The 26,375-nt window shown below is 44.3% G+C and overlaps 1 protein-coding gene across 2 annotated transcripts in view; it reads right to left on the bottom strand.

Moving 5' to 3' along the window:
• Window positions 1–10: 10 nt before the first annotated feature.
• LOC126994909 (elongation of very long chain fatty acids protein AAEL008004-like) overlaps window positions 11–26,375 on the bottom strand; it is a 26,929-nt gene continuing 564 nt past the window's right edge. The window contains exons 1-9 of one of the 2 annotated variants that reach the window (XM_050854183.1): window positions 23,825–23,981; window positions 21,848–21,979; window positions 8,589–8,884; window positions 8,075–8,155; window positions 7,719–7,775; window positions 5,762–5,867; window positions 1,942–2,114; window positions 1,640–1,765; window positions 11–1,286 (exon numbers count right to left, since the gene is read on the bottom strand). In XM_050854183.1, coding sequence (XP_050710140.1) covers window positions 1,137–1,286; window positions 1,640–1,765; window positions 1,942–2,114; window positions 5,762–5,867; window positions 7,719–7,775; window positions 8,075–8,155; window positions 8,589–8,884; window positions 21,848–21,911 — 1,053 coding nt within the window. In that variant the 5' untranslated portion in view covers window positions 21,912–21,979; window positions 23,825–23,981 and the 3' untranslated portion in view covers window positions 11–1,136. Of the gene's footprint in view, window positions 1,287–1,639; window positions 1,766–1,941; window positions 2,115–5,761; window positions 5,868–7,718; window positions 7,776–8,074; window positions 8,156–8,588; window positions 8,885–21,847; window positions 21,980–23,824; window positions 23,982–26,375 lie in introns of those variants that run through there. The other variant, XM_050854182.1, reaches the window with a different exon arrangement.

Raw genomic sequence — 26,375 nt, 5'->3', positions numbered from 1 at the left:
AAAGTGCATGCATTGATAATTTTTATTATACAAGTTTTCTATATAAAATTACACTGATGAATATGAACCAAAATGTTTCCATAACCATGATATCAAAAAAAGGCTTATTCTATTTACACTGAGAAAATTGATCACACAATCATCCCTGTAGATGATGAGAATGTTAGTGGGGATGAAAGGTGAAATGTACAAAACATAAATGATCAGCAGATAACAACAGTGATTATGTTGGGAGTCAAATGATTTAAACCACCCCGGGGGAGAACTGGCTGGGCTATCAACAGAAAGAAAAGAAATGAATGATGGTGGGGAAATTGAGAATGTAGAGATAACTAATAAACAGTAAAGAAAGGTTAGTGTGCATACAAAATTTATGTAAAAACTTTAAAAAACTGTGAATGTAGGGGCTATATAAAAAAGTGAGATGGCTATAAACTTCAGACAGAAAGAAAGGCTGACAAGACTAAATGGGAAGAGATTACAGAGGTGCTCATGAAAAGAAAGTCAGGATTAAATTACAGTAGTGTGTGAATTGAAACTAATGAAAGTATAGTCGATGTAAAGAAATAAGTAAGGAGCGACTTTGCGAAGCAAAGCCAAAAAAATGTGTACTACATGTAAAATTATGGTATAGTATATTTAATTGAAATTTAAAAAAAGAAAAATTGAAGGGGGATTAGAAAGTTTGCCACTGCTATGCAGATACCGCACACGAGGGTTGGTTCCAAGGAGAGTATAATGATCGTATACTCTCTTTGGTGAGTCCCCAACAATGCCGATTGGAAGGCCTAGGTCACGACCATGATAGACGTTACAGTTTGAGTCTTTACATAATCCGCGATTAGTAATCTACAAATGGTGAAAGTTAATAGATATGGGAATTTGTAACTCTCTTCCTTCGTTATTATTTTTGTTCCTGCTTGTTGTTCATTGAAGGGGAGACTTATACAAGTGATAATGCATAAATTAAAGACACAATAAATTTGCATGGCTCCTCACTATCACCATCTGTAGACAATTGATCGTAGAATATGTGTAGACTACTTAGAAGTCTAGAATTCTTGGTGGAGACTTCATCAATCTGTGACTTATCATGCCTCGAGACGCAGGCCTTCAGAGTGAAAAGGGCTTGATTTCTAGGAGACACCGTTAGCAGCAGCAGCAGCATACACAACCCTGTGAGTGGTGCTGTTGGGGTTCATGGTGCTGGTGGTGAGTTGGGTGTGTTCCAGGACATGGTGGTTGTTAGAAGAGAAAGTAGAATCTTCATCTGCCTTCACCTTTGCCTGTAGGTTTATTAAATTAATTATTTTTTGTACTTTGTAAGTATGTGTATGTTTGTGAGTGTTGAAGGAAGTAACAATTTAAAATATGAAAGTTAAAGTATGAATGCAGCGATGGGTGCAACAGATATAATTATAAGCTTGCATGCAGAGTGAAAATCTACTGCCATCTAATTTCCTTCACTGGGGAGGATTTTGCCTTTCATGCTATTTCTGTAACATATAATACAGTATGCCTGTTTCCCATACAAATCATAGAAGGAAACGATAGTTGGGTTTGTTGCCTGCACTTATTGCTAAATATTTTTCAGGTAAATCATTGTAACTGAACATGTATTCAATGAATACAGTCTCACCTGTTTGATGCCCTTTTTACGGTACTCCTTGATGTAAAAGTCAGCAAAGAGAACTGTGAAGAGGACTGCAATACAACCAATCCACCCAATCAGTGCACCAGGGACATTACACTCCACCACAAGAGGCTGTGTGACAAAGAGAGCATCTTTCATTTATGCACCAGAGTAGTCATGGGTAGCCCTCAGGGCCTGCCTGACTTTCTGAAATTCTGCAGCAAAGGAATGACACCAAACATGGAAATTGCACATATACAAATATAAAGAGAGTGACCTAGACTTTGCAGGGGTGGCATTAAACTCACTATCATTGCATGGAAGAAGACTGCTGTGAATTGCGTTATCTGTAGGGTGGTGAGATATTTCTTCCACCAGAGGAAGGGCCTAACACTGGGCCCCATGGCTGCCAGCAGATAGTACAGGTACATCACAGTGTGGACAAATGCATTCAGGAAGCCAAAGAATGTGTTGTGTCCACCTGAAAAAAAGGGAAAGCTCAGGAAATATTTGTAATTTTTGAGACTTACTGAAGAACTAAATCAGGATACAGTTTTTGAAAAGTTAACTTAGGGTACCTACAGTTATTTAACAAAGTTTTGTAGCAATAATCCTATATTAGTTTTGTCATTTCAGATTCATAGATCACAACTTTAGTCCTATCACACCACATCTCCAGTATTCACTAGACCAGACACCACACAACTTATTTCTCTCAGCATCACATTAACTCTTATTGGACATGTTACACTCCTATAGTAATTACCCAGCCTTCACAGTCAAGCCTCTGGCCCACACTACATCTCTAGTCATCAATCCGAGCCTCCAGGCCAGTCATCACCACAACAGTTCTAATCTTCACCCCATCATTTTTATAACCCTCACTGCACCCCCCCCCAAAAAAAAAAAAATCTCATCACATCTCATTCTCAACGTAATAAAAAAATGCAAAAATTAAAACAAATCATATGTGTGCAAACTTATTTCCCAATATACAAAGAATAAGCCAACCACCAAAACCTTTAAGAGCCCCCTTTCCCAACCCTATGGTCGCAACACCAAATGGGATTGCCAAGCGTTTTTCCTTGGGTCGCCAAGACCTCAAAATATCAAACATGGTGTTATTATATTATAACAACAAATATACAACTAAACTAAGGGGGTCGCGGTCATGTCTAGAGGTGCATGATAGGGGTCGCCTGAAGAAAAGGTTGGGAACCACTGCTTTAGAGCTTAGACAGATTGATCTTACAGAATAAAAACTGTAATTATCTGAAAAAAGAAAATAGAGAAGATTGGTTAGGGAAAGTAAAGAGTGGATCAAAAATTTGGTTGGAAGGTATCAGCGAATTATCAGGCTGATGAACTAATATTTTTCTGGAAGGAAGTTCAGAGAGGGGGCCAAAAGTGACACATATGGAAGGAAGGAGTGATGGGGTACTTGTGAAAAGAAATGAGAAGATTAAAAAGTGGCATTTTGAATCCATGATCAATGAGAATGGGAGGGACAACAGAAGTGACCAGAATGGGAGTAAAAATTATGTAGGGGAAATATATTCACCAGAAGAAATACAGGGAAGAGCTAGGAGGATAGGAGGTAATATTAACTAGTCACTAGGGTGTATGTCGCCTCATCAACCCTACAACGCCAAACCCCGGGATCCCTCTGAACAAGTCCCCAAGTCCCATCTTCAGTACTTCATGGCAGGATCCATTGTCTTGCTCAATCCACAATCTGTGTGGGCATTGCCTTAGCCTCCCCTACTCTGGATTGTCTCTTACAGAAAGAACTTGGTGAGCAGGGTCGACTTCTGAATATTATGCTGCATGTCCATACAGCTGGAGTTGGTGTTCATGGACTATGTAGGTAATGGACCTCCATTCAGTCAATGAGTAATCACCAATTTGAAACAAAAGTCATTCCAGCAACATCTTATGATTATGTTTAGGCCCTTATTACCAAAGGCATCAATTTGTCTGTTCAAGTCACTGTTTAGTGTTCATGTCTCACAGCCATAGAGTAAGACAGGGAGTATAACTAAGATCAAGATCTTTGTCCTTTGTACAGGTATCGGCAATGCCATATACTCACACCGAGCGAGTCCACTGTAGGTCAAGCTAATCTGCCTTAAGACTTCTTGAAGAGGCCCACTGTTGTTCTGCATGACAATACAAAGGTATGTAAAATTTCAAAATTATCCTTCTTCATTCTTATTACATGTACAAGCCATCTTGGACTACCATACATCACCATTTAACTACTCGTCAATCCAATCTTGCTATGACACCTGTATCAAAACTTCAATACACAGCACACTGCAGAGTTATGAAAGGAAGCAAGAGACATGAACATGGAATGTAGCACAACAACCATGAATACACTCAAATGGAAATGAGCAGCATAAATGGAGCCTGCTGGGGAATGAAGATGGGATGAAGAAAGTAATAAGGGTGTGTATTGAAGTTTTGATACAGGTGTAATAGCAAGGAGATTGGATTGACGAGTACTTGAATGGGTGAAGTATAGTAGTCCTAGATGGCCTGTAAATAGGAATGAAGGAGAATAATTTTGTGAAGAGTATCAGGGGAAGACCACCAGTAAAAATTATCAATGAGGAGGATGAGCACTGAAGAGGGAGTTGGCAGAAAAGGGATTAAATGTACAGGGAGTGATAAAACTGGGAAAATTGTAAACTGTTTGGCATTCCCCTTGAGGGAAGTTCTGATGAGGGGACAGGTGGACATTTGTAGGAAGATATTCTTGCATGCAAACTAGCTTCAAGAATACAAAACAATGCAGGCAATCATCTTGAACTTTGCCTACAAAATATCTATACGTATATGATCCCCTGCAATCAGTTGCACAGTGACTGTTATTGGTGACATCATCACATGAACTCCACGCCACATGGGGAAGAGTATTCCCTACACACACTATGCTTAGTCTCTGTCTGCAGTCAAACACAGCCATACATTTTTCTTGTTTTATGTGCTGCAAAGTGTTCATGTTGGACCTGTGTCTTGTTAAGCTGCTAAGGAATACATGTAAGGGAAGGGCTGGATTATCTTGTATGCCAACTACATCATGGTGTGGGGCTCTGATCATTGAAGAGCCCCACAAACAATATGCTTCTTCTCAAACAAGGACTAGAGATAAATCCTCAGATTACATTCCATGTTCAGTGCATTCTCTAAATCTAGTTGGTGTTGCCAATGTCACCTGCTGCGTAGTTGCTTGCAATTTCTTGGCTGGTACAGAAATTGTGATATGCGTTTTCAGATGGATCAACAAAGCACTGGAATTCACTAGCACAAGGATTGGCACCTCATAGAATGGGTCAAATTCAGACAGAAAAACTATAATCCACATAGTCTTTGTCATTCTGAATTCCTGAAAGCAGTGCACATCAATTACTCCAACAGCTACAGAATGTTGAATGAAATGACAGAAAATGAAGACGAAAAAGAAAATGCTTGGCATTCTGTATCAGTCTTTGTAGAGAAAAGGTGCCTTTTTGAAAATTAATTAGTGTCTTTTTTTGGAACAAAATCCTACATCACTTTTAGTAAACTAGTACTCTCCTCTAAAGCACAACCACTGACATCATTATTGCTATATCATTGTTTTTGCTATTATTTTGTGATCTGTTTGATGAACTGGAGAATGAAGCAAAGAATTTCACGGAAGATGTTCAACAAGAGTATGTAGCAAAAAAGGTGCGAAATAGAAGAAGTCATCAAGATGATTATTCTGCTGAACCAGATGCAGATATTCAAGGTGCACAACAATACTGCATACAAATTATATCCAAGTTTAGCTCATCAGCAGCATGCTTATCACCAAATATCTGATGACTTTGCATTCATCAAGTCACTGACTGATGCTTCACAGCTGACAGTTGATCTGCCCTACTTGCTGAAAAAATACACCAATGACTTGGAGCCTGACTGCAAAGATGAATTTGCAACTTTCTCAGAATTTGTGGCCCATTTGAAGTTGGACTGGGATTCTCAGATTCTGTTGAAATACTTGAGGAAGAATCCAGTGACATACTTGAGGAAGATTCTGCCCTTCCTTCATGCACACCATACCTCCCTGACAGTGCCCATAATTCCCTTCTTCCTCACCTGGGTGGTAGCGGATGCCATACCAGGTGCTGATGGGCATGAGGCCATGATGAGCCATGTGGAGGAGAGAAATGTGCTGGTTCTTCTTATTTACCACAAAGAACACCTGGAAGACAATGTTTTAATCAATTAGTCTATTCTATCACAGTGCACATAGTAGGGTAAAGAGCCTTGCTGCTTCTTAACAATTTTTATAAAGCTTTATATTTTTATGTTTTTAATAAGCAAAATATATATGTATGTTATTAATAAGCATAATATGAAGCACAGATATATGTAGATTACTGAAGTATAGTGGGTGTAAGTGGAATTTATTAAGAAGCTGAGTACTTGGCAGACATTTGTGCAACTAGGGGGTTGCTCCTGGCCAACACTCAGCACAAAATTATGCAGGTGCAATTTAAGTCTGGTAGATAGATGAATGACTAAGAACATTAGATGTGCAAAAGTTGACTAGAATATTGCAGGAATCTGACAATTATGCTATTTCAGCAAAAGATTGGCATTAGACATCAAAGATATTTTGGTGGAGAGGGCAAGCAGGTGAAGGAGAGTAAAGGGGGAGATTGAGAATAGTTAGTGAAACACTGAGAGGAGCTAGTGGGTATTTGATAGATGTTATAGCAGATTGAGTGCTTGAAAGAAAGTTATACAAGAAAAGATAAAATGTCATGGGATGAGGAAGAGAAAAGGGAGAAAATATTGACCATTTTTCATGATTCTCCACTGAAATGTGTTTATTTGAGCTATATTCTTGTTTATAAAAGGGCAGTGACACTGAAATTTCAGCAAATATCTATAATGCAATGTCAGAGGGGGATAGAATAAAATATAGAATGAACTGCTGTAAAGTAAGTGCAGATCGTATGTGAACTGTGGGAGAGCATAACCACACCATGGAAATAAAGTTCTTGGCATAATTTCTGGCAATATTCACAACACTCTGACAAATGTTTAGTCTATTTAGAACAGAGAGAGAGAGAGAGAGAGAGAGAGAGAGAGAGAGAGAGAGAGAGAGAGAGAGAGAGAGAGAGAGAGAGAGAGAGAGAGAGAGAGAGAGAGAGAGAGAGATAGAGAGAGAGAGAGAGAGAGAGAGAGAGAGAGAGAGAGAGAGAGAGAGAGAGAGAGAGAGAGAGAGAGAGAGAGAGAGAGAGATAGAGAGAGAGAGAGAGAGAGAGAGAGAGAGAGAGAGAGAGAGAGAGAGAGAGAGAGAGACAGAGAGAGATATAGAGAGAGATAGAGAGAGAGAGAGAGAGAGAGAGAGAGAGAGAGAGAGAGAGAGAGAGAGAGAGAGAGAGAGAGAGAGAGAGAGAGAGAGAGAGAGAGAGAGAGAGAGAGAGAGAGAGAGATCCACAACATGACTCCCACCTCTGGGAGGCTCGTTAGAAAATGCGATGATAAACTTACGTGCACTGAAACACCCAACAACTCAACCATGCAGACTTTAATGGATATCGACATAGTGGGAGAACAGCATAGGTGACGTCCAAGCGCTAGTTTGCTTATGGGTGAATGAAGTGAGTCAAGTAATTGGCCATTATGCTCAATGCCCCATTTAGTCCCCTCTTTCTACACACAAAAAACATGGAGACTGCTAGTCCCTTTCCCAGCGCTACTTAACTAGCGGCTCGCTGTGCGAATCCGAACCTTCCGAGTGTTGTAGCTGGACCCAAGGCTCCAGGAGTAGAAAAATACAGTGAAGGTCCTGGCAATGGATTCTTGCAAGTGTATTTCCTCGACTGACTAGACCAACCGTCTGTCGAGGAAATACACTTGCAAGAATCCATCGCCAGGACTTACATGTTTTTAATTATATTTTTCTACTCCTGGAGCCTGGGGTCTAGCTATAATACTTATCCGGACCTCTGCATACATATGCTCGATGCCTTGGGGATAAAACAAAATTAAGTCGTGTAAAAACTTAATAGGTATTTATGAAATTGTTCGGCATACTCACTGTGTCCATAAAGTCGATGAACTTAGAGAAGTGGTACCAGAACCCGATGTACATCATCTGTGGGGAAGGGATCCGTAAGTACGTCATCTCATTAGTGTCCGTTATATAGTGGAAGTGATGCACGGCGGGTTATCCTCCAAAATCTGTTTCTCCTCGTTTGTCACTAAGCAAAGTGGAATGGATGAACACCAAAAAGCTTATTATAATGCAATGAGGTAGTTTTTAATTTATTTACAAATATAAAGCTACAGCAAAAGTTAAATGCAAGACGCAGTCACCACCTGCGGCCATTAAAAAATGAAATTGACACCAGTGTGAGAAAAGGCGAGGTAGGTGGGGCGGGTGTTGAGGCTTACCCTGATGGCCTGCAGGTTGTTGGAGTAATCACACGGCTGACACACCCACGAGTAGTTGGTGAGCCAGCCCGAGAGTCCGCCCTGCAACAAACACGTCTTCGTTAGCCATCGTTTGCATGCTTTGATTTGCCATTGTCGTCCTCCCTGATTACCTCTGAAGATATGTAGCCTTCATATCCACTAATAAAAAATAAAAAAAATGTGTGGCTTGTTGTCTAAACTATACTTTTGTGCAATATGCTCCTCAAATTCGTGGTTCCCTGCTGAAGCGAATGTAGCGACATGGGGGGGTCAATATTGAGATATCACATGCCTCGCAACAACCAACTATTCAGGCGTTCTCAGGCAAGTTTTCAGACTAAAAATAAAAATAAATAAATGGTGGCATTAGGGTCGAGTTTTTCAAAGAAATGCTAAGGAAAAGTGCAGCGAAACACAAACTCCGGGCGGTGGTGATGCAAAGCCAAAAACATTGCGTAATGCAGTTCAACTATCGGTCTAGCGTATGACCTACCTCTATGAACATGTAGGCTGAGAAGACGACCTGGAAGGCGTTGTAGGCCATCATGTAGGGCCTGAGTCCTGAGATAGGCTTCCTGGTGCTCATGTAGCGCGGTCCCCAGTAGGTGACGCCGGCGATGTACAGCAGGGAGAAGAGGAGGTGAGGCACGGGGGAGCGCATCATAATCCACGAGTCCTGGCGGGGGTCGGGTGGCATGACTCTCCCGATGAAGTACTCCCCGTAGCAATAGCTGCCGATGGTAATGATTGCCGCCCAGAAGCCATTGCGCCTCAGCTCAGCAAGATCATCTGTCAAAAATCAAATGTTAAATATGTCATATCTGTCGGAGGTATACTACTGTAGACTGGCCCCGATCCCGATGTAACAACGTAACACTCCTCTATTCACCCGAAGTACCCTTCCAGAATCAACATATTACTTGTAATAAATGACTCCTGAAAAGTTATATGGTCTTCACGAAGCTGTTACATTCGTCTGAATGAGTATAATGATTTAGAGGCCAATACGGTATTTTTCTATCATTATCCAACCAACCCTAGTAACACTATAGCACCAAGCGCCCCTCCCCCCTGTGTCTCATATTTGAATGTCACTTTGTAATGGTACAAGGGACTGTAGCCACTATGGCGAATGTTGTTGGTCACTGTGATTCGTGGTGCCGTCAACTACTAGCCGGAGTTTGGTTTCCTACCCATCTCCATAGACAGGTTCACTAAACAGTACTGAGTGGCTGTGGAAGCTCCAGCTCTGAAGCAAACTGCCGTTATGTCAATGAAACTGGGTATCAGGAAATTATATTCAAGGCAATGCTTAAAATTGATGGCACTCCACTTAAATGTGTGAATGTGCATACCATTTCTATAGAAGGGGGATGAAAAATAGTATGCCTACCCATTCTCATACATCATAGGTAACATAAAAACATTATTTCACTGAGTGTGATTTTCCGTTCTTTCATCCTCATTTTCAAACAACTAACCGAAGCGATTCGTTAGGTTAACGTTTGAAGCTTCGAAAAAAAAAAAAAGTACACCAATTCAAAAGTAAAACAATACACGCAATAAACACAATTCATGTGCCCTATTTCAGTATTAGTTTTACGTTAGTTACTTGAACCATATCTCTTACTGTATCGTGTGCCTCATGGCCACTCAAGGGCAGCTCTGTGACGATTTATAGTATAGGGAACGCTACGTTACAGCATGTTCGAAACTGAAGCGAAGCAAAGCTCGAGCGACCTCTCCTGACCAGTCTAAAGTCAGTACTCTGTATTGTGGCGAGAGAAAGAGTCAGTGCTTAACAAGATCCATTTTAATCAAGATTTCAATAATTTACTTAAAATGTACGTATGACAGTGTGTGTGTGTGTGTGTGTACAGCGAGAAACCGTTCAAGAGCAAAGCAGTCTATCAATCAGTAGGATCATACGCCGGGGGGTGCGTCGCCTCGCCCACCCTACGACGCCAAGCCCGGGGGTCCCTCCGGGCGAGTCTCCATGCAGGCTCCCTTCCCAACCCGAGTACCTCCTGGCAGGATCTATCGACTTGCTCAAGCCACGAACTCTGTGAGCGTCCCTTTGGCCTCCTCCACTCAGGACAATCCGATGAGCAGGATCAGCTTCAGGGTAACGTGCCACGTGCCCGTATAGCCGGAGTTGGCGTTGACGGACTATGCAGGTAATATATGTCGAATCAGTCTCACGGAGTAGTCGTCGGTTTGACACAAGGTCATTTCAGCAATATCCCATGATTCTGCGTAGACATTTATTATCAAAGGCATCAATCCGCCTCTCCAAATAGTCCCCATTTAGTGTCCATGTCTCACAACCATAGAGTGAGAAGGGAGCACAAGGGACTTGGAGATCCGGATCTTTGTCCTTCTGCATGGGTATCGACAACGCCACATACTTGTGTTGAGCGAGTCCATAACACCGTGGGCCAGGCCAATCTACTGTAAGACTTCCTGGCCAGACTCACCGTTGTTATGAACTACGCTACCAAGATACGTGAAACTTTCCGAGATCTCAACGTCCTCGCCACACGCATGAACAGACTGTACTGTTTCATTTAGCAAGCCTCCAAACACCTGTACCTTGGTCTTGGTCTTTGCTGATTGGTTTACTGACAGCATGGCAGTTGTGGATAGATAGGAGCGCTTTCATTGATCATGTATTATGTGGTCAAGTACTGTCAGAGTTGTGTTTTGAGACGTTCAGTCCTCACCATAAATGTTTCCTCTGTCGCCTGCGATGAAAAATATCCAAGAGAATAACTAGAATAACTTCAGAAATTTGTTGATAAACACTTTTCGAAAACTGCTGCACAAGTCAAAGAAGTCAAGTGACAGTTCCTGTCACCCTTCGGAAGGTCAAACCTAAGCCGGTAATGACTTGATCTGAGGCTTAACGGAAGGATTAGAAGAAGGTAAAGGTTAATTAGGGCATGAGCAAAGGAGAAGGAGAAAAAGATTACTGAAGGTGTGTGTGTGTGTGTGTGTGTGTGTGTGTGTGTGTGAGAGAGAGAGAGAGAGAGAGAGAGAGAGAGAGAGAGAGAGAGAGAATTCTCTCTCTCTCTCTCTCTCTCTCTCTCACACACACACACACACACACACACACACACACACACACACACACACACACACATCCATTTCTCCAGCTCATTTTACTCCCTACATCCTTCCTTGCCGATCCCCTCCCTCTTTCCTCCCTTCTCCTTTTCCCTTCCTCCCACCTCATTAGGGTTCACATTCCCTCCCAATTCTTCCCCATTGCCCCGCCTTCACCTCACTTCACTTTTTTTCAAGGCTTAGAAACATCATTTTACATTAATTTTCCTGTTCTGCCGAGAGAGATTTACGTAGATTTACATAGAAAATCAGACCACACAGACCCCATGGTCCAGACTAGGTGGTCTGTCCTTAAACCTAAGTGATTTTACACTAATCAGAGGGCTCCTAAACGTTGCATTTCTACTCTAGTTGATATTAAGTTGAAGGAAGTGACGGTCGAGCTTATTTTTGAAGGAGTCAATCGTGTTACACTGGACCACTGACGGTGGAAGCTTATTCCATTCTCGCACTACAACGTTGGTGAAGAAAAATTTGGTGCAGTCTGAATTTACTTGTCTACATTTGAGTTTTACGCCATTGTTCCTCGTGCGCAAAGTGTCATCGATCATAAACAATGTTGATCTGTCTACATTCATGAAACCATTAAGAATTTTAAAACATTCGATCAGTTTTCCTCGGAGGCGACGTTTCTCGAAAGAGAACATGTTAAGGGTAGAAAGCCTTTCTTCGTAGGATTTGTTGCGCAAGGAAGGGATCATTTTCGTTGCCCGACGCTGAACACCTTCTAATTTAGCAATATCCTTTGCATGGTGGGGAGACCAAAACTGTACCGCATATTCCAAGTGGGGTCTGACTAAACTATTGTAGAGCGGGAGTATTACATCTTTATTCTTGAATAAAAAAAGTTCTTTTAATGAAGCCCAACATTCTGTTCGCTTTATTTGCTGCATCGATGCATTGCTGTGAGAATTTGAGGTTTGACGAGAGAGAGAGTGAGTGAGTGAGTGAGTGAGTGAGTGAGTGAGTGAGTGAGTGAGTGTGAGTGTGAGTGTGTGTGTGTGTGTGTGTGTGTGTGTGATTCTCTCTCTCTCTCTCTCTCTCTCTCTCTCTCTCTCTCTCTCTCTCTCTCTCTCATACACACACCTGGAAACTATTTAGAGACGCTTGACAGTCAGCGCCCCAAAGCATTGCCGTCTCGATATCGAGAAGGCAATGCCCAAAGGAACCTGGGGCGGAAGAGAGACGCTGCCGTATCTTGTCTCCGTGAGTGATAATGCTGATAGTGACCCCAAGATCCTTTTCCTCCTGCATCGCCTGCAGAGATATCCCATTCATGATGTATGTGTGGTTACTGTTTCTGGACCCAATGTGCATGAATTTGCATATGTCAACATTAAAGGACATTTGCCATTTTTCCGAGCATTCAGTAATGTGATTGAGGTCTTTCTGAATGATTTCGCAGTCGGTCTTTGTGAGGTCCTTTCCACCCACCTTGGTGTCATCAGCAAATTTAGATATATTAGTGGATTTCAGTCCTTATTCTAAGTCGTTTCTTTATATGATAAAGAGATGAGTGAAGAGAGCCAGGGAAGTAGGGAAGGGAGCGAAGGAAGGAGGGACGAGAGCGAGGGAAGGAGGGGAGGGAAAATCTTAAATGGCGGACTATAGGACTGTAGGGAAGAGAGAAAGAGAGGTAGGGAAGAGAGAAAGAGAGGTAGGGAAGAGAGAAAGAGAGGTAGGGAAGAGAGCGAAGGAGGGAGGGAAGAGAGCGAAGGAGGGAGGGAAGAGAGCGAAGGAGGGAGGGAAGAGAGCTAGTGAGGGAGGGAAGAGAGCGAGGGAAGAGAGCGAAGGAGGGAGGTAAGAGAGCGAAGGAGGGAGGTAAGAGAGCGAAGGAGGGAGGTAAGAGAGCGAAGGAGGGAGGGAAGAGAGAGCGAGGGAGGAGGGAAGAGAGCTAGTGAGGGAGGGAAGAGAGGAAGAGGAAGCAAGGAGGGAGGGAAGAGAGCGAAGGAGGGAGGTAAGAGAGCGAAGGAGGGAGGTAAGAGAGCGAAGGAGGGAGGTAAGAGAGCGAAGGAGGGAGGTAAGAGAGCGAAGGAGGGAGGGAAGAGAGCGAAGGAGGGAGGGAAGAGAGCGAAGGAGGGAGGGAAGAGAGCGAAGGAGGGAGGGAAGAGAGCGAAGGACGGAGGGAAGAGAGCGAGGGAGGGAGGGAAGAGAGCGAGGGAGGGAGGGAAGCGAAGGAGGGAGGGAAGAGAGCGAAGGAGGAGGGAAGAGAGCAAAGGAGGGAGGAAGAGAGCGAAGGAGGGAGGGAAGAGAGCGAAGGAGGAGGGAAGAGAGCGAGGAGGGAGGAAGAGCGAGGGAGGGAGGGAAGAGAGCGAGGGAGGGAGGGAAGAGAGCGAGGGAGGGAGGGAAGAGAGCGAGGGAGGGAGGGAAGAGAGAGGGAGGAGGGAAGAGAGCGAAGGAGGGAGGGAAGAGAGCGAAGGAGGGAGGGAAGAGAGCGAAGGAGGGAGGGAAGAGAGTGAGTTAGGGAGGGAAGAGAGCGATGGATGGAGGGAAGAGCGAGGAGGGAGGAAGAGAGCGAAGGAGGGAGGAAGAGAGCGAAGGAGGGAGGGAAGAGAGCGAAGGAGGAGGGGAGGGAGGGAAGAGAGCGAAGGAGGGAGGGAAGAGAACAAAGGAGGGAGGGAAGAGAGCGAGGGAGGGAGGGAAGAGAGCGAGGGAGGGAGGGAAGAGAGCGAAGGAGGGAGGGAAGAGAGCGAAGGAGGGAGGGAAGAGAGCGAAGGAGGGAGGGAAGAGAGTGAGGGAGGGAGGGAAGAGAGCGAGGAGGGAGGGAAGAGAGCGAAGGAGGGAGGGAGAGAAGGAGGGAGGGAAGAGAGCGAAGGAGGGAGGAAGAGAGCGAAGGAGGGAGGGAAGAGAGCGAAGGAGGGAGGGAAGAGAGCGAAGGAGGGAGGGAAGAGAGCGAGGGAGGGAGGGAAGAGAGCGAGTGAGGGAGGGAAGAGAGCGAAGGAGGGAGGGAAGAGAGCAAAGGAGGGAGGGAAGAGAGCGAGTGAGGGAGGGAAGAGAGCGAGTGAGGGAGGGAAGAGAGCGAGTGAGGGAGGGAAGAGAGCGAGAGAGGGAGGGAAGAGAGCGAGGGAGGGAGGGAAGAGAGCGAGAGGGAGGGAAGAGAGCGAAGGAGGAGGGAAGAGAGTGAGGAGGGAGGGAAGAGGAAGAGAGCGAGGAGGGAGGGAAGAGAGCGAGAGAGGGAGGAAGAGAGCAAAGGAGGAGGGAAGAGAGCGAGGAGGGAAGAGAGCGAGGAGGGAGGGAAGAGAGCGAGGAGGGAGGTAAGAGAGCGAGTGAGGGAGGGAAGAGAGCGAGGGAGGGAGGGAAGAGAGCGAAGGAGGGAGGGAAGAGAGCGAAGGAGGGAGGGAAGAGAGCGAAGGAGGGAGGGAAGAGAGCGAAGGAGGGAGGGAAGAGAAGGAGGGAGGGAGGGAAGAGAGCGAGGGAAGAGAACAAAGGAGGGAGGGAAGATAGCGAGTGAGGGAGGGAAGAGAGCGAGAGAGGGAGGGAAGAGAGCGAGGGAGGGAAGAGAGCGACGGAGGGAGGGAAGAGAGTGAGGGAGGGAAGAGAGCGAAGGAGGGAGGGAAGAGAGCGAGGGAGGGAGGGAAGAGAGCGAAGGAGGGAGGGAAGAGAGCGAGGGAGGGAGGGAAGAGAGCGAAGGAGGGAGGGAAGAGAGCGAGGAGGGAGGGAAGAGAGCGAAGGAGGGGAGGGAAGAGAGGGAGGAAGAGAGCGAGGGAGGGAGGGAAGAGAGGGAGGGAAGAGAGCGAGGAGGGAGGGAAGAGCGAAGGAGGGAGGGAAGAGAGCGAAGGAGGGAGGAAGAGAGCGAGGAGGGAGGGAAGAGAGCGAGAGGGGAGGGAAGAGCGAGGGAGGGCGGGAAGAGAGCGAAGGAGGGAGGGAAGAGAGCGAAGGAGGGAGGGAAGATAGCGAGTGAGGGAGGGAAGAGAGCGAGGGAGGGAGGGAAGAGAGCGAGGGAGGGATGGAAGAGAGGGAGGAAGGGAAGAGCGAAGGAGGAGGAAGGGAGCGAAGGAGGGAGGGAAGAGAGCGAGGAGGAGGGAGGAAGAGAGCGAAGGAGGGAGGGAAGAGAGCGAGGAGGGAGGGAAGAGAGGAAGGGAGGGAAGAGAGCGAAGAGGGAGGGAAGAGCGAAGGAGGGAGGGAAGAGAGTGAGGGAGGGAGGGACGAGAGCAAGGGAGGGAGGGAAGAGAGCGAAGGAGGGAGGGAAGAGAGCGAGGGAGGAAGGGAAGAGAGCGAAGGAGGGAGGGAAGAGAGCGAGGGAGGAAGGGAAGGGCGCGAGGGAGGGAAGAGAGGTAGGGAGGAAGAAAAAGAGAGAGGAGGGAGGGAAGAAAGAGAGGTAGGGAGGGAAGAAAGAGAGGTAGGGAGGGAAGAAAGAGAGGTAGGGAAGAGAGAGAGAGAGAGAGAGAGAGAGAGAGAGAGAGAGAGAGAGAGAGAGAGAGCGAGAGAGAGAGAGAGAGAGTTAGGGTTAGAGAGTGAGAGAGAGAGAGAGAGAGAAGAGAGAGAGAGAGAGAGAGAGAGAGAGAGAGAGAGAGAGAGAGAGAGAGAGAGAGAGAGAGAGAGAGAGAGAGAGAGAGAGAGAGAGAGAGAGAGAGAGAGAGAGAGAGAGAGAGAGTTTGCATCAGATGGCTGTTTTCTTAGAACATGGGAAGAAATCATCGGGATAAATTTGTTTAATGAAAAAAATAGATGTAATAGATAAGCAAAGTTGTGGATGGAAAGGTACAAGTAATAAGTGCAAGGCATTCAAGTCTGAAAGCTGAATTGCAAGTTATGCGTGCATGATACCACTTTTTGTTCGTCTCGGACACCCTTTCCCTCGCTTGCAGATGAAGGTTCATCACACGGCAAACATTTTTTTTATTTTTTTACTTTCTCTAACGTTCAAAATTAACTAAAACTTGCATACTCACGCTTTCTATCGCGTTCGAATCTTTCTTTTATGTCACAAATTTGTCATTGTTATCTTACAGTGTGTGTGAGCGTGCGTGCGTGCGTGCGTCCTTGTATGCAGGCCCAAAGGAATACGGGGTCTACTCAAGGCCCAGCCAAAATTTGAAGGTACTGCGTAACTGCGCAGCCGTGACGTCAGTGTGTTCGCGGAGGGTCTGACGGCCACACCATTCATCTCCCTCAAAACCTTCCTCTTCCTCTTCCCTTATAAACAGTGTCCCCTTTCTGGTGGATACTATCTGCTGTATTTTCAGTCAATCTGTTCCCCCTTCCCGCGAGGAAAGCAGTCTTCGTGGACCAAACGGTATGGTCAGTGACGAGGAGTGTCTTTGATGCAGCGCTCGAAGCGGTGAACGGGAAGGAAACGAACTATTTCTTTCCCTTCGTGAAGAGGAGCTGGGGCCGGTTTCATCAAAGGTCCCAAGTCCTTGGAAGTGGTCTCAAAGAGTCCCAAGCACGCATGGGACTCCTCGAGCACACTTCCAAGGACTTGGGACCTTTGATGAAACCGGCCCCTGATCACCACCTCTTAGCCAATATCTTCGCACATTTAATGATTTATTACAACATTTTCCATGTTGCTGTTTTAGTAATTGGGTAGAAGAACAATCTAAATTTTCTGGGCTTTATATAAAAAGTCGTACAATACGAGAAACGATATTTTTCTGTTTATTCAAAACTTCACGGTTCCTATAATAATATAAGTCAACATTGGAACACGCCGCCCAACCAGCACGCCCCGCCCTTCACAGTCTCAACTATTCACAACAGTTCTCGTTTTCGAGCGTTTATAGGGCTGTGTGAGCTATATTTTATCCAGTGAATATATTTTGAACTTGCTGTTTAGGATAAACCTACTACAATATTATTATTTGTGTTTCCATAATATATGCGTTGACACGGGAAGGGTTAACAAATGTTAATAGCACAAAAACTGTGCTAGATCGGCGCCGCATGACCCTCCAACACCCCCCCCAACAATTTATATTATGCAACTAGGGGTCTAAAATGGAAAATGCTGAAAAGTAAAGATAAGAGAGACTATAAACACTTCCCTGCGCCACAACGGGCTGGCGCCGACCATCAGGCCCTACTATGAAGGCCTATCGGCGCCACAGGCCAAGACGTAAAAAAGAAAAAAAAAGCTGACTTTGTTTATAATGCCATGTTGTAGGGTTCATCAGGGCTAACAAATGTTATTATACAATGTCATGTCTACAATGCATGGGTAAGCCAGGAAAACAACTTGAAGAGAACATCGAGTAGAAGATGGACAGTCTGTTGATCGGCGTCTGCGAGGCCGATAAAAATCATAATACAACCCAAAAGTCTTAAACAACATTTTAAATCATTTATTAAAAAAAACTTTTGCCGATTCATATTAGATCAAATACGTTTTATTATAATTCCTGAATCATTTGCTACTATATTAAGAGAAATGCAGAACTGACGCATAAAATATGCGAAGGGGCTGACGAAGATGTGCCTATCTCGACGCCTTGCCAGATTCCAACAATTTCGCCCTCCAACACCTTCCCTTCACCTCCGGTAAAAAAAACCTTCGAGTATTATGGTAGGAGAAAATGGCCGAAAAGGTTCTACAGTCGAAGAGGTTGCCTTATGGTACGTCCGTGTGGCGCGATCCTCGGTGACGGTAACCATCATCGTTCAGGACGGTCAAACTACAGTTTTCATAGTTTATTAAAAGACAGAAAAACACGTAAAAAATGGCTTCATTTATGTGGAAGAGACGGAATATGTACATATAAAAGTTTGCCTGAAAAGAGAAACAACGTTTTCTTTCTTTTTTCATTGGTGTGGGAAACTTTTTATGAACGAGAGAGAGAGAGAGAGAGAGAGAGAGAGAGAGAGAGAGAGAGAGAGAGGAAACGCTAAACTATAATTCTCTCTCTCTCTCTCGTTCGTAAAAAATAAAAAAAAAGTGTCCCACACCAAAGAAAAAAAAGAAAACGTTGGTTCTCTTTTCGGGCAAACTTTTATATGTACAATCGTGGTACTCAAGTGTTGACACACTGTCCACTGAGTTTCGTTCACCGGCCCCGACTTTAATATATATACACCGCATGGAAAGAGGCTAATGTTCAGATATGTCACTACATATACACTCTCCATAATTTATTAGATACGAATTTGTCAGTTGTGCACACTGATAATAAGTTTTTAATTCGCGGACGAAAATGTCTCTTTACATTTCGTTCAAATTGAGTCATTGACAGCTAAAGTTTACAACGCTTTTATGCATTTGAATAAATATTGTATTAATTCCTGCAACGTCCTCGCTAAGAAAATACGAAGAAAACATTGATAACGTGCACAAATATTCTGATATGGTCTAAAAATATATAATGATACCACCATTTAACTCTCGCTTGACAATGTTATACAATGACGTCATCGACCATGCCAACCGGCGCATTTAAGAAACTAGTAGGCTATTTTGAATTGCATTGAATTACAAAGCTATTGTTTTGCATTTAAGAACACTAAGCGATTTGTTTGCAATTATGAAACTAGGCTATTACTTTGCATTTACGAATACTAAATTATTATTATGCATTTAAGAAAACTAGGCTATTATTTTGCAGTAACCTTTTTTTCTTCAGAGAAATTAATCTCTCTCTCTCTCTCTCTCTCTCTCTCTCCAGAATGCACACTGACGACCAAAGCCAAGCAAGTATTTTGCTTATGGAATGCAGAAAATCTTATTACAGTGCGTGCACTAGTGGAAACAAGAGCATTCATAACAGATGTTTTTAAAGAAACTTAATCGTCGTGCAGTTGATGCTCACAGTTTCGTAAGAAAAATCCTTAAATAATATCTCTCACACCCACACACACTCTTTGATCCTTGCACACACTCACACACACACACATACGTCACATATAAGATAACTCGAATGTAGCTCTGCTGGATAGTTGCCGTCTTTCGCTAGCGGCATCCGAAACATTTTGGAAAATGTGTCAACACTTGTGTCCCACGACTGTACTACATATTCCGAACAGACTGACGTCACAATAGTTCCGCCCCATTTACAGAGATCGGCGCGTGCGTGGCCCCCGTATTTCTTTGGCCCTGCTTGTATACAGGGTTAAAAAAGAGGTACTGGACAGAGTTAGTCCGCTTCCGAGTAGAAAGTAGCCCGCCCCGCGCATGACGTCAGCATGACATAAATTGTTACCCAGCGGCCGGGGTCAGAAGTCAGAAGTCAGGTCAGGACCTTCCCAGCGTTAAAGAGCAAGGAAGTCCGAATCACTCCGCGCTCCGGAGGCTTATTGTTCGGTATATGGATGCAGATCTGACCAGGGGCAGAAAGTAAAGCACTGTACGTTTACCAACAACGTTGACAAGATCCCATAACTGTGTGTAAGAGACAAAGAGAGAGTATATGTGTATGCGCGCGAATGTGCGGTAAGGCAAGTCTTCCATAGTTACCCCTCCGGTCTACGTTTTCTTTTCAGTATACCCTGCCCGAGATCTATATTGAGATTTTGACCATGCCTTCTTTATCCTCTTCCCCCTACTTGAGGAAGACTCCACGTCACAGGTCTGCGCAGATGGATTAATTAAAACGGTCTAACCCTATCCTCTTTTAACCCTGCTTCTATGTACACACACTCAAAAAACTATCGTTACACATTCAGCACGATACAAACTGACACCAAGGACGAAGCCATTGAGAAGAGGCTACTCATGTTGGTATCAGTGCGTGTGTTGGGTGTGGGTTCACTTGCTTGAACCAAGTGAGCGGGACTCGTAAATGAAGCAGTAGAATTTGACCCGGCACAATAATGCTTCATAAAACACACAGGTGGAGTCTTTGTCGAAGTTAATTGATCTGTGTTCTATGTAGCTATAATATTGTAGTGTTTGTGGTGATGAAATTATGCTTTAACACCCCACACACAAGTGAAGAGTTAAAATTTCGTCCATTTAGGAGACAATATGATAAACACCTTGCGGTGATGTCACTCAGGACTCGGATATCAGAGTGAATCCTACTGACTGATTGCCACATACGGCTCCACTGAGCCTAGGAGGTTACGTAAAACTTAGCTAACCCTTATGATAGATTTATAGTGGATTATAAACTTGACTTATCACCCAAATGGTAAGATAACGTTGGCATTGGTTTCACTAGTATAGCATGCACTACTCGAGTCACGGTATTCGCTTGTCTCGAAACAATCATGGAATGCACCCAATAAGATTAATTCTCTAATAATTCTCAGCGAGTCATTATACCAGCATGTTAGATAAATTAACTCTTGCATGCAAGCTATTTAATAAATAACTCTTCTCCAGAGACGGCTAATTTCGGCAATTCAAAACGCCCGCGCCAAATTCCTTATTCGTCAGCTTAAAAAACGCGCTTAGTTCCTACTTTTTATTAGGCAATGAGGCAGCACAAGAGAGAAGGGTAGCTCAGGAGTAGATTGAAACAACCTATAGAAGTCCATGCAACTCTGTTTAAATTTTATCTTACCAGCGATGCTTTTAGCGTTGCAATTTGAAGTTGTTTTTTTTTCAGATGCCCACAACTTGTTTATGAAAGAAAAGACACGTTCAGTGGAAGCATGTGTTCCAAGATGGCACATTATGAACTGAACTATATCTGACATGCCTTGATGGTTGTTTTTGTCTTTGACATGGGAGAATACTTCTACCCACCGCTGTTACGTATATCATATGAGCATTAATGTTTTATAATTTGTGAATATAAAGCTTAAACATGTGGCACTCAAATCACTCCGTTAATATAATGGTGATATCTGGTATCTCAGTGTCTCCCTTCTTCTCTCTCTCTCCCTTACAGGAGTCCTATCCTGCTTCCCCCAGCAGAGCTGAGGTGGTGGGGGTGATCGCGCTCGTACCAACCTTGCCAAGATTACCGGGTTGCTCAGTGTGAAATTCGTCGGACCCCACTGTAACGATAGTTTTTTGAGTGTGTGTACGTGAGCGTGTACGTGTGCGTGTACGTGTGCGTCTGTGTGTGTCATTTACCCACGGCCTGATGACCACTTATTTGCTTCGTCACTCACAGCTTTGTTAATTTCTTATTTGCCTTTTACCCCAGTAATATAAATACACCTTTGCTTTTTCCCGTAAACAGTTTTGTTTAGTACTTTTATGTTTCTCCACTTGACAGCCAAAAATAGTTTCAAAGGCCTATAATTATTCATACGTTTACCTCCTCATTTGAATGTTTGCATTTTTTTATGCGTTTTATTGATAAAACCTATAACATGAATATGATAAATCAAATGAAAGTGACGCGTCGTCCAACAAAATATTGACACCATTCCATTTACGGCAAAACCCCTTTGGCGTTTATCTACCTGGGAATGAGAGAATGTTCTCCTCGCACACCTTTACGCCACGGGAGAAAGCAGGCAGCGACCTAACCAAACAATGAATAGCGGCGTGAGCTATTAGCAAGGTTCGTGCTGCTTCAGGCTCTCGTTTTCTACCTCATGAACCCCTCTCCAAACCAATACCTCCAACGCGTAGTTAAAACAACAGCAATTGTGACATTCCTTTGTTTGTTTCAGGCGTCCCTCGTCCTCCGTGCAAGTCGGCAGGACGGAGCTATAAATAAATCACTGCCGCGCGGGAGTTTAAGCCGCGCGGGCCTAATACATCGTGCCCCCGAGGCCTGAAGAGTAAGTGCTTACCTTTCTCCTCCTTTTTTGGGACAGGGGCTGGTGGCTGGGGGGTGGTGCTATAGGAGGGAGCCATCTGGAATCTGCAGGGGAGGGCCGTGGAGGCTGATTGATCGGTGTTCTGCGGCCGCCCTTCAGATTATCCTGCAACATATTAACAGTTTAGTAAAATTCCCATCTTTTCACCAAACACGTAGCCAGCATAAGAGGCAGATGCAGAACTTCTTTAGTGTTGGTGTTATAACAATACCTATATGTTATGTCTTTCTTATTTGTTATTTGATCAATGTATTCAGCGGTTAGGAGCACTAAGTGGAACGCAACTGCCACCTGACTGACACCCGCGGGGGAGTGTGCGTGCTCTTGCTCCCGTGTTCGTACATCTGATTGTGTTTTAGTCATTGCTGAAGTGTTCGATACAGTTAACACGTTGTCTGGGCAATAATGACGAAAGATCGTGAAACAGTAAAATACTTGTGATCTGCCAGCTCAACACAGACAGTTCTGGCATACTTTATTATATATTGTAAGAACACAAGAGCAAAGTTTGATAAAACAATAGATTTCCAAGCTGATAAGCGGCAAAAGTTGAGGGAAGAACTGTAGCAGTCATTGTCGTGTGAGAAATTACGAAAAATAAATCGAAGGTTCCCTGAATGTGAAGGAAGAAATTGGATTTAAAGTATTGGTGTGAGAGGGATTAAAAGCATAGAAAGTAATAAGGGCAAGCAGTCAGTAGCTTAGCAATGCATCCGACTATGAACTGAATGAGTTTTATTTCCATGTAACTGGCGTAAGGAAGAAAGAAGGCTGGGGAGCTCTAGCAAGATGTCAACACCGAGATTTCCGATATTAAATGTTTCCGGGTTTACGTTCACAGTCCTCTTTCATACACAAGCTCATAAACTGTTCTTGATTACACATCATAAAGTTAACGATATGGTTTTCCTCCGCTATCAAACGTTACCGCTTAGATGTTCCCCTTATTCGTGTGGGTTATCACCGAGGCAAGGCTGCGCGCCATTATTAGACCTTCACTCGCTCGAATCTTGAAGCCCTTTTGATCATGACGTTCCTCGCCAAGCAGGATCTGGAGTGATGTTTACTCCTCGAGGGCCTGTGTGTGTAACTTCCTGTTGCTGGCGGGTGTGAGGCACGACAGTAGTCACCGCGAGGGCACGGCGGCGTCTCCAGGGCAACTGAACGAACGACTTACTGTGTGTCACAGTGTGTAAGTGTGTGTGTGTGTGTGTGTGTGTGTGTGTGTGTGTGTGTGTGTGATATCACAGATTTCTCCACCAAAAGTATCAAGTAATGGCACTGTCTATTTGAGGACCAAATTATGCAAAATACTTTCATTTTCACTTTCCTTTTTGTCACTTATGTACAACGTTGCCATGTCTAGCGTTTTTTCAGCCAGTAATCGTGCGTTAGGCGTGTGTACATGTATTAAACGGTAATTATAAATCAAAGCAGTCATGTGCTTTCACCAACGGACCGAGTGTTTGTGTTCAACGTGACGGTGGTGGGTTACCGCGCAGTTAGTCTCGAACTTTGAACCCCAGTCGTTTCGCAGGCCCTTTCTCTTTCCCTTCCTTCTCACCGCTGGCATAACTTTTCTCTCTTGGCCTACTTCTCTATCTTACCTGCTTCCTCTCCCTCCTTATCTGTGTCTTCCTTCGAACATTTTTCTAAGTTTATAACGCACTGACCTCCAACAGTATCTTAGTGTTATATACACTGCATCCACGTCTTAATAAATTATACAGTATTACTTATTTTTCTAAGAATAACGGGTTGTCCACCAGTCGTTCGGATCAGTCACTGATAATTCCGGCACGCAAAATTTTTAATAAACATGCTGGTGACACTGCCGCCCCACCTATATATTGGCCATTTCCTGGCGCAGGCAAAATGATGTTGCACTGATCATTAGGATCTAAACACAATGCCACATGAGGTCCATTCTGGTATAACCGGAACACTTGCCAAGACAACAACGGCTTGAATGACTTCTTTTCCTGGGCACCACGGCCCGCCCACACATGATTCAATTCCCGACAGCAGCAGCAGAGATGGCGGGACGTCCAGGCAATGCTGACGGAAGGAATTCTCGCACTGCAGCAATAGCCACCGCTCGGGCCGGAGTGAGCTTCGCTAGTCCTCCCTCCCTGTCGGCAACAACCCACTTTCTTCACGCACGGGAAAAGTTACGCACAAAAAAATAGATAGTTTGTCATCCAGCCAAAGGGAGTGTGTCGGCCAACCAGGCGCGTGTGTCGAGCAGCTTGGACACGACTACACAGGCAATATGCGGTGTGGAAAGGTACTTTTGGGCCACCACCATAACCGACCAATGGCGAAGCCGGCTGGAGTGTGAGTGCAGAGAGCGGCATGGCGAGCCGAGGGAGTGACCGACCCTTGTTAAGATTCAACCTTTCCTTTGCAGATTTTCATTGTGCTTTTCATTTCCCCACGGGCAATGATTTGCCCCATCCATGCGGGTCAGCTGCCCAAAGTGGATAGTTTCTTGTAATGGGAGACTGGGCTGCATGAAAGGATACATGGCTAATATATTCACTGTATCATGAGTGAGGTGTAAGGGTAGGTGAGACTGATTCAGGGGGCGATAGATGATAGCTCGAGTTCAGTCCCACTCCCTTTCCGCCTTACGATATGGTACAGCACGTGGGGCATTTCACGGGAGATGAGAAGCAATTAACTTTCTCGCGTGTACGTCTTGTATGATTGTCAGGACTTACCGCAGGATGACCAATGTGTGGCATCAATGACCGCTGATTCTCCATAATATCCTCCATATATTTCGCTATACTGAAATCTTACACACACACACACACACACACACACACACACACACACTTTAGCTTTCAGATGTTATTTATGGGTGATCAGAATCAAACGCTTGCAATGTCATCGGTCATGTGAGTCTTGGAGGTGGTAAACAGTTGCCTAAAAACTTTCATTCCATCAGTCTTGTCAATGAACATTCGGGACGGGACACGAGACATAGAGATGAGGTGAAGACGTAAGGGAAGGAGAAAAAAATAATCTTTCACCCTCCGTTGAAGTGTGTGAGGGGTGTGTAGAAAGTGAGCAGTGAAGGAAAGCTTAGTGGAGAAAGGAAATGTTTCAGAAAGTAGGACTGCTTGATGACTTCACGTTTTCCATCACAGAGGCAGACGAAGTATTGAAGAATGCATGCATCACCTGTGTATGAAAGTCCAGCTCAGGATTATTTAATTTTTCATCTCTAATACAAAGGACTCCTGAGTAGCTAATATCTTCGAAAACTTATGCGGCCATGGTGAGTCTGCGGTTCATCCTTGTAATTGGAAAGTGTCTCCGTCCGTAGCAAGGAAAAGTGAAACGACAATACGCATACATGGGCAGTAATGTTTTTATAGCGAAAAAAAAAAAGGGTGGGTAAAAAATCATGATCGTGTAGAAAGTGTGTGTGTGTGTGTGTGTGTGTGTGTGTGTGTGTGTGTGTGTGTCACTCACACATGCAGTATCTCATTTTCTATCAATTGCCTCGTATCTTCGTTCGGGTTTTTATCGGGACTTTTTTCTTTGACGTTTTCTGTTTTGGCCGGTGCCTCACAAAGCCGACGTTTTCACGAGGAACGAGTAGAAGGTGAAAGGGACAGCGAAGCAGGCTGACGCCAGACAAAAAAAGAGTGTGCCAGCATCTCGTGTTTCCATGCAACTATACCGTCGCGACTTCTGATCAAGCTCGAGCAAAAACTACTGAAGCTATGAAGGCTTGCTTGGTGGCAAATGAAAGCTCTATTAATACAGATTAATAAAATAAAAGAAAATGGAAAGCACTAAATAAATAAATAAAAATTTATGAGCAAAAAACTAGGACGTGTCTAAATCGCGGCAAAGGGGCCAAAAATCAGGCTATTTTGTTCAACAACAAACTTGTAATCGAGCTATCAAAAAATTCTTCGAGCTGGTCAAACTACATTGCCAAGAGGGGCTACATGCCAAATTATAGCCTTCTAGAGGCCATAGCAATGCCACGCTTGACAAAAACGGCAAAGTGTCTGGAGTTCGTCAAACTCGCTCTCAAAAGGGTTTACGTTTCGAGCTCTAGTGACGAAACTACTGGGAGCAGGGAAATGTTATGCATCATATTGGAAAGCACATTGGCAGAGCTAAAGTATTTGTTAAATACGTTTTTTGAAAGTCTCAAAAAGGGAGTTTTTTTTTCAGAGCCGTTTTTTGAGAATTTATTCGATTTTTTACCCTTTCGAGTCGGTTTTTGAGCCGATCGCTTATTTAAAAATATAGCCCTTTCATTTTGCCGTCGTTTGATACCAAAAACATTTCTGTAGCCCCAGAAATAAGGGAGTTATGGCGATTCGCACCAAAGCGGTTGATTTTCCAAAATTCGCGGCCTAAAGACAAGGGCGCCGCAAAATCAAGAGTCCGCCGTCCATTACTTGAGATGTCACTGATATTTCTTTATACAACACCAACTTTTTGGGTCTCAAAGAACATTATATTCTGTATT

The sequence above is a fragment of the Eriocheir sinensis genome, unplaced genomic scaffold, assembly GCF_024679095.1.
Source record: "Eriocheir sinensis breed Jianghai 21 unplaced genomic scaffold, ASM2467909v1 Scaffold917, whole genome shotgun sequence".
Lineage (NCBI taxonomy): Eukaryota > Metazoa > Arthropoda > Malacostraca > Decapoda > Varunidae > Eriocheir > Eriocheir sinensis.
The sequence above is the reverse complement of the archived record's forward strand: the minus strand, read 5'-3'. Positions and strand labels throughout refer to the sequence as shown.